Raw genomic sequence first — 10,472 nt, forward strand, 5'->3', positions numbered from 1 at the left:
GGCAGCCGGCCAGGGCATTTTTGGATAACGATTGTTTTCGATTAGTATCGGCTGCGTGGATTGCATGAATTTGCAGTTTTATCAATAAATTGCTGCTGAATAACATAAGACAATTCGGGGAAAATGGTAGAAAAGTGGTTTATAATAATGTAGATTAGTTTATATACGACTGGCAACAACTATCGTGGCCAGTACCAGGTACGCTACCTGGAATTTGTTCCATCCCTAGCGTACTGTCGTTGTCCTAAAGTTCAATTGCCAATTAAATTTGGAATGAAATTAAAAAAGTGATTGTTTGTATATGATAATAATGTTTCTTTGCTGGCATGTCTTTAGAGAATCAGATTGGCATGGCGCTGCCACAAAGAGCCAAGATCTGCTTATCTCCAGGCGGTGACTGTGGAGGTAAAAATATCCGCGATAAGTAACAGGTACGCCAATGCCAATAAAGTCCATCACTAGGCTGTATTAGCCAGAAGAGAGGTAAAAAAGCATCAAGTGCAGTCAATTTGGAGTTTAGATAATCTACTTATTATGTGCCCCAGCGTCAGCTTCCGTAGCTGGAGACATAGCTAGAAGACGGCTCCGTTTACTTCCGGCTACCACTACGATTACGTCGTAGTCGTGTTCCGTGTGGCAAGCGCGCACCTACGCGCCATTTGTGTGTGCGTTAGTGTTGGTGCTGGTGTGCGACCTCGCCAATAAGCAGACGAGCCAACAAAAGTCTGGAACCACACCGCAATCTGTGGAAAACAATAACATTGCTGGCAAGTTCTGAAAAGCAAAAAGCCGTTTGCTTCGAAACGATTGCGGGGAAAGGTAAATGTGACTACTGGAGCGGGGGCAGCACTAGAAGTCGACCACACAAAAACAACATGTCGTCCACATCAGAGCGGAAACGATACCACAAGGACAACGCGCCCACCGACGACATTCTGACGCTAATCAATCTGGTGCGTCAGAATCCGGCACTCTACAACTACAAACTCCAGCCGAATCAGCGGCGACGGTCGGACATCTTGAGCGGATGGCAGGAGGTGGCCCAAAAGATTGGTGGTGAGTACAAACAATGCTTCATTTTTCTGTGTTGCCTACGTTTTGAGTTATATTATGTTGTTGATCCTCCCTCTCGTTGTACGCTCTGCCAGATAAATACACTGTGCCGGAGGTGAGACGAAAGTGGAAGAACCTTAGGGATACATACCATCAGTATCGGCTACGTACACCCAAGTGCATAGAGGGGCGTCTCTCCAAGTGGCGGTATGCCAAGGAGTTGGATTTCCTATCGACCGTGTACCAGCCGAAGCTGAAGTCGCATCGCACCCAAAACAACTATGAGGCGAGCAGTGCCACAAGCACAACGCTGCCCATCGGTTCCATGCTGCATCTAAAGGACCAAGGCGACGACGACGACGATGTGGACGATGATGGTCAGTCGGATACGGGAATGTCATCGCATCATGATGCCCAGATCACATTGGTTGGCGACGAGACGGAAACATTCATACTGACAGCCTATGAGGAGGGCGTCTCGGACGACACAGTGTCCCAGCATCATGAGCACCATCATCACCAGCATCATCATCACCAGCAGCAGCATCATCATCACCATCATCATCAGTCGCAGCACGATGGCAGCATTTCCAGCATTGAACTGTCCCAGATCGCCCACGATGACGATGTTGTCGACGATGTGGACGACGACGATGATGTGGATCACGATGGCCATGTGGTGGATATTGTCAAGCACGAGATGGACGAAGATGGGGCTACCGGCAACGAGGTAGACTACGAGGAGGTTTGCCTGTACGAGGAGGCCAGTGGGGCACATGTCGATTGCGAGATGGGCGTCAGCGACGGCGTGGACGGCAGCAACGATGTGACCCACAGCAAGAGCTTCCACTACATTGATGCCCATGACTTTTGCATATCGGACATTGAGCCGCAACCGCATCAGCAATCCGTGGTTGCTGTCCGATCCCACCATCATCATCAGTATACAGGCAGCTGTGTGAATGGGCCGCCCACCAATAGCGTCCTCGGCGGCGGCACCGTTGTGTCCGACGGCAAGCTTAAGAATCTCACGCTGGTCACCACCACAGCAGCAGCTACAGGCGGATCGAGCCGGCACGAGCAGACCATTTCCACACAGCAAATCTCTTTGGTGGATGTCACAGAGGCAACCAGCACGAGCGTAACCATTTCCAGCACACCGGCGGTGTCGCTAAATGCCGCAGCGGTCACCACCTCGCCGGCAGCGTCATCGGCGCTGTGCAACACCACATCGTTTACCACGCCCACAGCCACCATTCTCCAGCTGCCGCCGCTCACGTGCGGGGGACCCGGTCTTGGCGGCGCTGGCGGGAACGGTGGTGGCGGCGGCGGTGGACCTGCAAATGCGACTGGAAACGGACCCTGCCCACCGTTGGCCATCAGTGCGGCCAGCAGCAGCACTCTGATCAAGGAGGAGGATCAGCATGGCAATGCCTATCATGTGGCCCAGGCGCTGGCCAAGCGAGACGAGTTGGATCTGTTCTTTGATTTCCTTAAGAAGAAGATGCAGTGCTTCTCCAAGACCCAGGTGACGCACATACAGATGGAGTTCTTGAATTGTGTGGGCCGCCAGGAGGCGGCCGAACAGGATATCAAAGACTAAGCAACCAGATAGATTACCACATCCAACCCCCCCCCTCTTGCTAATAGTTGTACTCCAGTAGTAGTTGCTTAGTTTTAATCATTGTGTATAGGCTTAGGATCGTACCGTTTACCAGTTTGCAAGTTTTTGCCAAAGCTCTGTGGATCTACACAGGGTTCTATCTAGTTTTTCTTCATTTTAGCTTTAGAAAATCCCACAAAAACAAACCCACAAACACACATACTCTATGTACCCCAAATATATATATATACACACATATATATATATATATATATATATATATATACATATGTATAACAAAAAGCGTTATATATAACCCAATTGTAATTTGAATGTAATTGTAAAATAAACCGATTTGATTCTCGATTTAAGACTGAAAGGATTTACTGTCCAAAGAAGTGTGAAACAAACTTAAACGCAAACACTTAGCCTAGGGATTAGCTATAGGCTATAGGCTTCAGCCTTTGGGCTTTAGGCTTTTAGTTGGGCCACAGAAACAGAGAGAGAGTGGCGGCGGGTACCGGCCGGTACAGGTAATAAATATACATACACACAAGCGGAGCGGAAAGAAAACAAGTCTGTAAGGGGGATCACGCTGCCGGCGCACTGATCCCAGTACCGGCATCTCTGAGCCGGGCTATGTGTTCCGTGTTGAAATAAATGACAGTGATTGTGATATCATCGCGATACAGACGCACCACATCCTTGGGCAGCGACAGGTAATACGAGATCTTCGAGTGCTCAATCCCATAATCGGTGGCACCCAGTGCATTCCGGATCAGATGTGTGGCAGCATTCTGATCGATCGGCTTACGTGTAAGACCAGCTCTGCAAATGAGGAAAGAACGAATCAAGGGATTCGAATTTAGTTATTTTAGAATAACAAATGGACCAATGGAGCAACCGGACTCACTTGCGTTCGGCCAGCTGATCGGAGATTTGCTGGAGCGTGGGATTGCCCTCGGGCAGTCGCATTGGCTCCAGTATTTTCTTCGAGTTGATGTGCTCTCCCACGAGGCTGACCACCTCGCTGGGCGAGAGAAAGTCCCACAGGCCATCGCTGGCTATGACTAGAAACTTATCGTTGACGCTCAGCTCGTGCTGTTGAACATCGGGCTGGGCGGTCAGGTACGGCGGCGTATAATAGTTGGGTGCCATCGCCTGCTCCCCGATCAGGGGCACCACCTTCTTCTGCATGATGTCCAGGGACCATTTGTAGCGATAGTCGCCAAAGGCGCGCAGCGGCGCCAGCTGGCTAAGCAGCCGGCCATTACGTATGGCCGTGTCGTGCTCTTCCTTGGGGTGCTCGTCGAGAATGCGCTTCACCTCGGCCATATTGTCAGCATTGTGTTCGATGTTGAGTTTCTTTGGTTGCCATTGATTCGTCTGGGGATCGAGGACGCCCAGAACGGCGCCACAGTCCCCAGTGCTGGCCACATGCAGTTGCAGTCCCTCCAAATGGACCAGACACGCCACGGCACCTAAACAAATTAATCTCAATTATCAATATTTCAGGAAGCTCAACCGGCAGGCAGGCGGCTTACCCGACAGCGCCACACCCATGGTGCGCACATCGATGGTGGCCAGCGCCTCGTGCGACAGTGCCTCGTCCAGTTGGAGAAAGGCATGCACCAGTTCACTGCTCACGTCCCGCTGCGGTGTCTGGGAGAGTTGTTTGATGTACTTCTGGAAGCTGTGCTCATAGATGGGCTTGATCTCGTTGACGAAGTCCACGTTGTCGTTATGACACTTGAGGAAGGACTGGCTGTTGCAGTTCTGCTTGATGTGCTCCTTGAGCACCTGGCGGGGCAGCGTGGCCGCAGAGACATAGCGCAGGAGACGCTTGGAGACAACCTGGCCGCAGGCGGCGCCGCCATGCCCGTCGAATATGCCACAAATGAAGCCATTTCTGTGAAGCAGACTGGCCTCGGTGCGGGAGTCCTCGCATGGGGAATTGGAGCCCAACTGGTTCGTCTCGTAGCTGCGCACAATCCCATCCACGGGGAAGTTGTACACAAATTCGTTCTCCCGCAGCTGCAGATTCACCTGCAAACAACAAAACACACACACACACACACACAGAAATTTTAACACATGAACATGGACAGCCTCCCTTTTCCACCCACTTACATCGTAGGGACTCAGCTGAGGCAGGTGCGGCAGGAGACGTAGAGCGTTGAGGCTGAAGTCTCGCACATTGTTGCGCACACAGGTAGCGGCGTCGTTTAGCACAAACTTAAACATCTATGTAGGCGAGTGTCGGCACATATATGTAGGTGTGTATATGCTTAAATATATACACTGCTGCAGCTATAATTAACGGTAAACGGTAATAATATTGTTCGGTAACCTTGCGCAGCGCACACACGTTGAGTGTGTGTGGTGTTGGGGCGGAGACGGAGACGGAGAAGGAGACGGCGGATACGGAGTACGGACCGTACCCGGCAGCACGCTTTCTGGCTTAAATGCTGGCTATCTTTGGGGGCCTTTTTCCGACTGTCTTTGTGCGATTGTATTTCGTTACTGCAGCCGTTCCTTCGATATCGAACTTGTACATTTGTGTTGCGGCAACCAAGCAATTTGGACAAAAAACAAACGTAAAATTAATATAAATCGAGCAACTGTCAGTGTGACAGTTGGCAGGAGCTACCATATCAGCTGACCAGTGAGCATTAACAGCACGTTTTTTAGCAGTACGATTTACAATTTTAAGAATCTCTGGTTTAATCAATCATTTCATATGATTTTCTTATACAACAAAACAAAAAAAAAAACAATAAGTTAGGAAGATAGTACATGAGATAAGTGTAAATTAGCCATTGTTTGGGTAATTTGTATTGCGCCTAACAGCACCTTTATTGGAGTGCACTCTAAATGCTTCCACACTCTGGCAACCCTTCGCTTTATCACACACTCACACAGTCACAGTTTTTGTTAGAAAAAACAAAACAAAGTCAGGGCAGCTGAATATTTTGTAGTATATTTATAATTGGCGACTAACCTGAGCACCGAAACGTTAAGTTAGTTATAAATAATACAAGTGTGCACCAGTAGCCGTGCAGTCATCCAGTTCCGCAAAGAGCATGGGCTGGCCTAACCACTGACCGAACAACAAAATAACAAGGACGACATATAATTTGCGTCTTAGCCGAAGATTAGAAAACACCAAAGGGGCCGTTGCACCAGTCAGTATGGTCGAGCCCATTTTCGAGTATCAATTCCGCCTGATACTCATTGGCGATAGTACAGTGGGCAAGAGTTCGCTGCTTAAATTCTTTACAGATGGAAAATTTGCCGAGGTTCGTATTCCTAGATGTGTCCCAGTCCCATGTCCAATGTCTCCCTTGTGTGCGTTTACGGTGTGTGTGTACGTATGTGTGTCAAGTGCGATCGTTGAACAGATGCATTTAAAACGTTTTCTTACATAATTCAATGATTATTTCGCAAAAAAAAAGACAAAGGCTGGTTCTCAGGCTCAGATGCTGCCTCATGAGTGTGCGTGTGGGTGTGGGTGTGTGTGAGAGCTCGCCTGATAATGAAAGGCAACAACAACGCTGTACAGGACCAGGGCTGCCATACCATGCACAATCGTTTGCCCGCTCAGTTTAAAAATGTTGTCTAAAAATGTTTTTGACCTTTTTCCTCTGCAGCTCTCGGATCCGACAGTGGGCGTGGACTTCTTTGCCCGCCTCATCGAGATGAAGGATGGGACACAAATCAAACTACAGTTGTGGGACACTGCCGGACAGGAGCGCTTCCGCTCCATCACAAAATCCTACTATCGCAATTCAGTCGGCGTTCTGCTCGTGTATGATATCTCGAATCATGCCAGCTTTGAGCATATACCCCTGTGGATGATGGAGGCCCAGCGCCACATCGAGCCGCACCGACCCGTCTTCGCGCTGGTTGGCTGCAAGCTGGACCTCATCAATGCGGGCGGCCACCGCGAAGTGTCCACAGAGGAGGCACAGACGTTTGCCAAACAGCATGGCCTGCATTTCGTTGAGACTTCCGCGCGCACCGGAGCTAATGTGGAGGAGGCCTTCCGCATGGTCACCCAGGAGGTGTACGCCCGCATCCGCTCCGGCGAGTACAAGGCGGAGGACGGTTGGGACGGCATCAAGGCCGGCTTCGCGACGCCCAACAGTCTCGACTTCAATCTCGTTGTGGCCGAGCCGGAGAAGTCCTCATGTTGTTGATTCGTTTTTTGGGTCCGTTTTGATTGTTTTGTTTGTCTACCCAGCGCTAGGTTTTTTTTTTGTGTTTTCTATAGTTTTCCCTTTCTCTTGTAAATTTGTTTTTTGTCGAATTCTTTTGTATGGGCCCTGTCCATCCTTCAAAACCGTAGGCACTCTTAAAACCATCTAATTTAGCTGAAAAACCAAATCACTAATTCGTTACATTAATACAAAACTATTTTTAGTTTCGTTTTTAAGCAAATCGCATAATTGGGTTTTTCTTTGGTAACCCCGACACCGACCCCGACCCCCTGGTACTGGTAGAACTATTTTGTGAGCCCTTAAATCAATAACATCGGATCCAAGTCATTCGGAAAAAGGGTCTGTTCAGCTTTACACATACATAGCAGAGTTTCTGTGCTCCAAAATCATACCAGACATAGGCTCTATATACACGAAATACGAAAGAAAAGCTATACATAATATACTTGAACTTGAAATATAAACGTTTTTATTAATATTCTATTTCTTGGCTTACAATTTTTTACTCGATATTGTACGCACTATATAGCTTACAGGATAAAATATCTGTATGGGTACCATTGGGTACCCATATTTGCAAATGGAATGGAATGGAAGGCACACCATATGATAGTGTTTTTATAGAAGAGAATTTGCAAGATCAAAATTGCGACTTCTATGAATTAATCAGGATTGAATTTGATTGGATTTGGAATAGTGGTTTGATTTCGGTTATTTGATTCTTGTTGTAGGTCTCAGAAAGATATACACTCCAATGCTCATCTTTTTATCATTTATCAGTGGAGGATTGTGTGGGTGTGGGGGGTTTCTTATAGACAAGGACAGTAGTAGATTAACAGCAGATTTATTGGTCTATAATGTGCGGCTGTTTCCGTGATTTTTAAAAGTTTTCTCAGCGTATATGAGCAGATGAAAACAGGGATGGTATTCGAATCGAATCGATAGATTTTCGACGATGATATATCGCAACAAATTACGTACCAATATTATCAACAAATAATATATATCGATACATTATATAAACATTTAACATCTCTAACTTTCTGGCATATCGCGCGTGTTGCTTAAAAATATTTTTAACAATTTTTTTGCATTAAAATAAAAATTAAAAAAAATGGGCAACGTGCTAGCGGCATCCTCAGGCAAAAGCAACAGCGTGTCTGCCGGTCTGAGTCTCCCCGAGCCGGTGGTTGCACCCACACAAACATCGGTATCGAGCGACCCCACCGACACTGCCGGGAAGGATATTTTTCTGGAGAATCCCGGAACCGTAGAGGAACTGCACAAAAAATGCAAAGGTAAACGAATCGCAGTCGATCAACTACATAATGTGCGCATTTTCATAGACCAAAGTCGAGGCGGTTAGAAAAAACCCTCAGCTGTCTGATGACATAACCTACAACATGTGAGCGGGGGACCGCGGTGCGTGCGTATGTGTGTGTGTGTGCGTGTGTGCTGTTGTCTTTGATTATGCATTATCAGGCCATTGTTCATTCAACTAACCAATTCCCTTCTCCTTTCTCCTCTCCTGTGGTGACCGATCCACACCGGCAGATATACAGGCCGTAACCTTCGAGGGAGCCAAAATCATGCTGAACAAGGGACTCAGCAATCACTTCCAGGTCTCGCACACCATCAACATGAGCAACACGGTGCCGAGCGGCTACCGCTTCGGCGCCACCTACGTGGGCACCAAGCAGTTTAGCCCCACCGAGGCATTCCCAGTGCTCCTAGGCGACATTGATCCATCCGGCAATCTGAATGCCAATGTCATTCACCAGTTCTCGCCGCGCGTTCGCTGCAAGTTTGCCTCGCAGGTAAGTCTTTAGAGTAGGTTAATGCGCTGGAATTTAGCAGAATCAGTCTCTTATGCATTTGGAATGTTACAGGTCCAGGACTCGAAAATGGTGGCCTCACAGTTGACAACTGATTATCGTGGCGACGACTTCACGGGCTCGCTCACCGTGGCCAATCCAAATATTTTCAACAACTCTGGCGTAATCGTTGGCCAGTATTTGCAGTCGGTGACTCCAACCATTGCCTTGGGCGCCGAGATAGCTTATCAGTATGGGCCGAATGTGCCCGGACGCCAGATTGCCCTTGTTTCAGCCCTGGGCCGCTACACAAGCGGCAACACGACGTGGTCCGGCACTTTGGGACTGAGTGGATTGCATCTGTGCTTCTACCAGAAGGCCAGTGAACAGCTACAGATTGGTGCCGAGGTCGAAACTAGCCTGCGCATGCAAGAGTCGGTCGCCACTGTAGCCTATCAGATTGATTTGCCCAAGGCTGATTTGGTCTTCCGAGGTAAGTCTTGCAATATATCCTTCCGATATTCGGATGGACAGCATGCAATAATTGTTTGGTGCATTTCCTTGTAGGCTCTATTGACACCAACTGGCACATTTCGGGGGTGCTGGAGAAGCGTCTGCAGCCATTGCCATTCACGCTCTTATTGAGCGGCCGCATGAACCATGTGAAGAACAACTTTAGACTGGGCTGCGGGCTGATGATCGGTTAACCGGTAGCTGCAGCACCCGTTAACCAAATTTTAGCCACAGACCCCGCCCCCCGAACCACATTCACATTCACACATCCAGTCAAGTTTAGCACATCATTGCCCACCCGCCACCACCACAGACAATTCTTTTGATTAATTCGAAATGTACCTTGCGGCGTTTTTGTCTGCAACAATCTGCAATGTATCAAAAGACCGAAGAACAGAAGAATTTGTTTAAGCTTATGGGGATTAAGCCGCCGCAGACGCCGCTGACGCCGCTGACGCCGCCGACGCCGCTACCATCGTTTGCTTCGTTCTTCTAAAAGAGAGAGTTTTCAGTTAGGTATCTAGGAATATTCCACATTTCCACACATTTTAAAGCACACATCCAACAAAGAATTGTCGCTGTACATTTTAAGTTGCTTCCTAGAAGATGAAAAAGGAGAAGAAACGTACGCATTTATTTTGAACAATCAAACAGCCAGCAAACCAAGAACAACCACAAGACCACACACGCAAACACACACACATACACACAGAGAATATCAGAAACATCAATAGTTTTCAAAATCCGAAATGAAAAGAGTTAATAATAAATGCGTATTAAATGTATGTTACATTGTAAAATTGGTAACGAAACTGCTTTAAGTTTATAATTTATAAATTAACAATTAGTTATAATAACAAAAAACTTTGTTAAACCAACTTTTACCTTTGTGGCGCGCCTAGAAAGAGACAGACGCAGACGCAGACGCAGAGAAAGAGAGAAAAGGAAGAAAGAGACGTAACGTTAGCGCCAAAACGTTGTGAGGGAAAAAAAACCAAACAAAAAAACACTAATAAAAAAAACTCTACAAAAGAAAGTCCATTACTACATTTGTTAAAGATGGGAAATGGTTCAGTTACATTGTAATATAGCCGCTTCCCAAGCATTCAAATAAAGAAAGATACAGAGCAACAACAAGAATGTACTGCGAACAACAACAAATTAGGTTTTAGTAAAGACAAAAAAATAAACAATTTAAATACAATTTTTTTGTTGTCCTCTTAGACGGTTTAGCATACGCGTTAAATAGGCAATGGATCTCTCATTGAC

General features: G+C 47.3%; 4 protein-coding genes across 6 annotated transcripts; 3 read left to right on the plus strand and 1 right to left on the minus strand.

The window, feature by feature from the left end:
* The first annotated feature begins 295 nt into the window (after window positions 1–295).
* On the plus strand, window positions 296–2,907 carry LOC6597488. Of its 2 annotated transcripts, XM_026993077.1 has the most exons (3): window positions 296–483; window positions 546–1,056; window positions 1,149–2,907. In XM_026993077.1, the coding sequence occupies exons 2-3, from the start codon at window positions 876–878 to the stop codon at window positions 2,654–2,656; spliced, it is 1,689 nt and encodes a 562-aa protein (XP_026848878.1). In that variant the 5' UTR covers window positions 296–483; window positions 546–875; the 3' UTR covers window positions 2,657–2,907. The 2 variants fall into 2 exon arrangements, with proteins under 2 accessions (XP_026848878.1, XP_002022724.1); XM_002022688.2 differs by having other exon boundaries at window positions 296–1,056.
* Window positions 2,908–3,010: 103 nt separating this feature from the next.
* LOC6597489 (pyruvate dehydrogenase [acetyl-transferring]-phosphatase 1, mitochondrial) lies at window positions 3,011–5,240 on the minus strand. 2 transcript variants are annotated; one of them, XM_026993078.1, is made up of 5 exons: window positions 5,007–5,240; window positions 4,787–4,943; window positions 4,201–4,702; window positions 3,570–4,137; window positions 3,011–3,484 (listed from the first exon to the last, which is right to left on the minus strand). In XM_026993078.1, the coding sequence occupies exons 2-5, from the start codon at window positions 4,898–4,900 to the stop codon at window positions 3,247–3,249; spliced, it is 1,422 nt and encodes a 473-aa protein (XP_026848879.1). In that variant the 5' UTR covers window positions 4,901–4,943; window positions 5,007–5,240; the 3' UTR covers window positions 3,011–3,246. The 2 variants fall into 2 exon arrangements, with proteins under 2 accessions (XP_026848879.1, XP_002022725.1); XM_002022689.2 differs by having other exon boundaries at window positions 4,787–5,240.
* A 407-nt stretch (window positions 5,241–5,647) lies between these two features.
* LOC6597490 (ras-related protein Rab-39B) lies at window positions 5,648–7,340 on the plus strand. Its single transcript, XM_002022690.2, has 2 exons — window positions 5,648–5,955; window positions 6,307–7,340. The coding sequence occupies exons 1-2, from the start codon at window positions 5,848–5,850 to the stop codon at window positions 6,853–6,855; spliced, it is 657 nt and encodes a 218-aa protein (XP_002022726.1). The 5' UTR covers window positions 5,648–5,847; the 3' UTR covers window positions 6,856–7,340.
* A 610-nt stretch (window positions 7,341–7,950) lies between these two features.
* LOC6597491 (mitochondrial import receptor subunit TOM40 homolog 1) lies at window positions 7,951–10,340 on the plus strand. Its single transcript, XM_002022691.2, has 4 exons — window positions 7,951–8,174; window positions 8,431–8,693; window positions 8,766–9,183; window positions 9,258–10,340. The coding sequence occupies exons 1-4, from the start codon at window positions 7,991–7,993 to the stop codon at window positions 9,395–9,397; spliced, it is 1,005 nt and encodes a 334-aa protein (XP_002022727.1). The 5' UTR covers window positions 7,951–7,990; the 3' UTR covers window positions 9,398–10,340.
* Window positions 10,341–10,472: the final 132 nt, after the last annotated feature.

The sequence above is a fragment of the Drosophila persimilis genome, unplaced genomic scaffold (genome assembly GCF_003286085.1).
Source record: "Drosophila persimilis strain 14011-0111.01,24,50 unplaced genomic scaffold, DperRS2 tig00000804-arrow-arrow-pilon, whole genome shotgun sequence".
NCBI classification, from domain to species: Eukaryota; Metazoa; Arthropoda; class Insecta; order Diptera; family Drosophilidae; genus Drosophila; species Drosophila persimilis.

Bases quoted from the DNA above. Each gene is read 5' to 3' on its own strand.
- LOC6597488 (XM_002022688.2), top strand. From the start codon at position 876: ATGTCGTCCACATCAGAGCGGAAACGATACCACAAGGACAACGCGCCC. The intron at 1,057-1,148 runs GTGAGTACAAAC...ACGCTCTGCCAG, and splicing joins GGTGGCCCAAAAGATTGGTG to ATAAATACACTGTGCCGGAG.
- LOC6597491 (XM_002022691.2), top strand. From the start codon at position 7,991: ATGGGCAACGTGCTAGCGGCATCCTCAGGCAAAAGCAACAGCGTGTCT. The intron at 8,175-8,430 runs GTAAACGAATCG...CCACACCGGCAG, and splicing joins ACTGCACAAAAAATGCAAAG to ATATACAGGCCGTAACCTTC. The intron at 9,184-9,257 runs GTAAGTCTTGCA...ATTTCCTTGTAG, and splicing joins GGCTGATTTGGTCTTCCGAG to GCTCTATTGACACCAACTGG.
- LOC6597489 (XM_026993078.1), bottom strand. From the start codon at position 4,900: ATGTTTAAGTTTGTGCTAAACGACGCCGCTACCTGTGTGCGCAACAAT. The intron at 4,703-4,786 runs GTAAGTGGGTGG...TGTTGTTTGCAG, and splicing joins CTCAGCTGAGTCCCTACGAT to GTGAATCTGCAGCTGCGGGA. The intron at 4,138-4,200 runs GTAAGCCGCCTG...TAATTTGTTTAG, and splicing joins CATGGGTGTGGCGCTGTCGG to GTGCCGTGGCGTGTCTGGTC.
- LOC6597490 (XM_002022690.2), top strand. From the start codon at position 5,848: ATGGTCGAGCCCATTTTCGAGTATCAATTCCGCCTGATACTCATTGGC. The intron at 5,956-6,306 runs GTTCGTATTCCT...TTTCCTCTGCAG, and splicing joins CAGATGGAAAATTTGCCGAG to CTCTCGGATCCGACAGTGGG.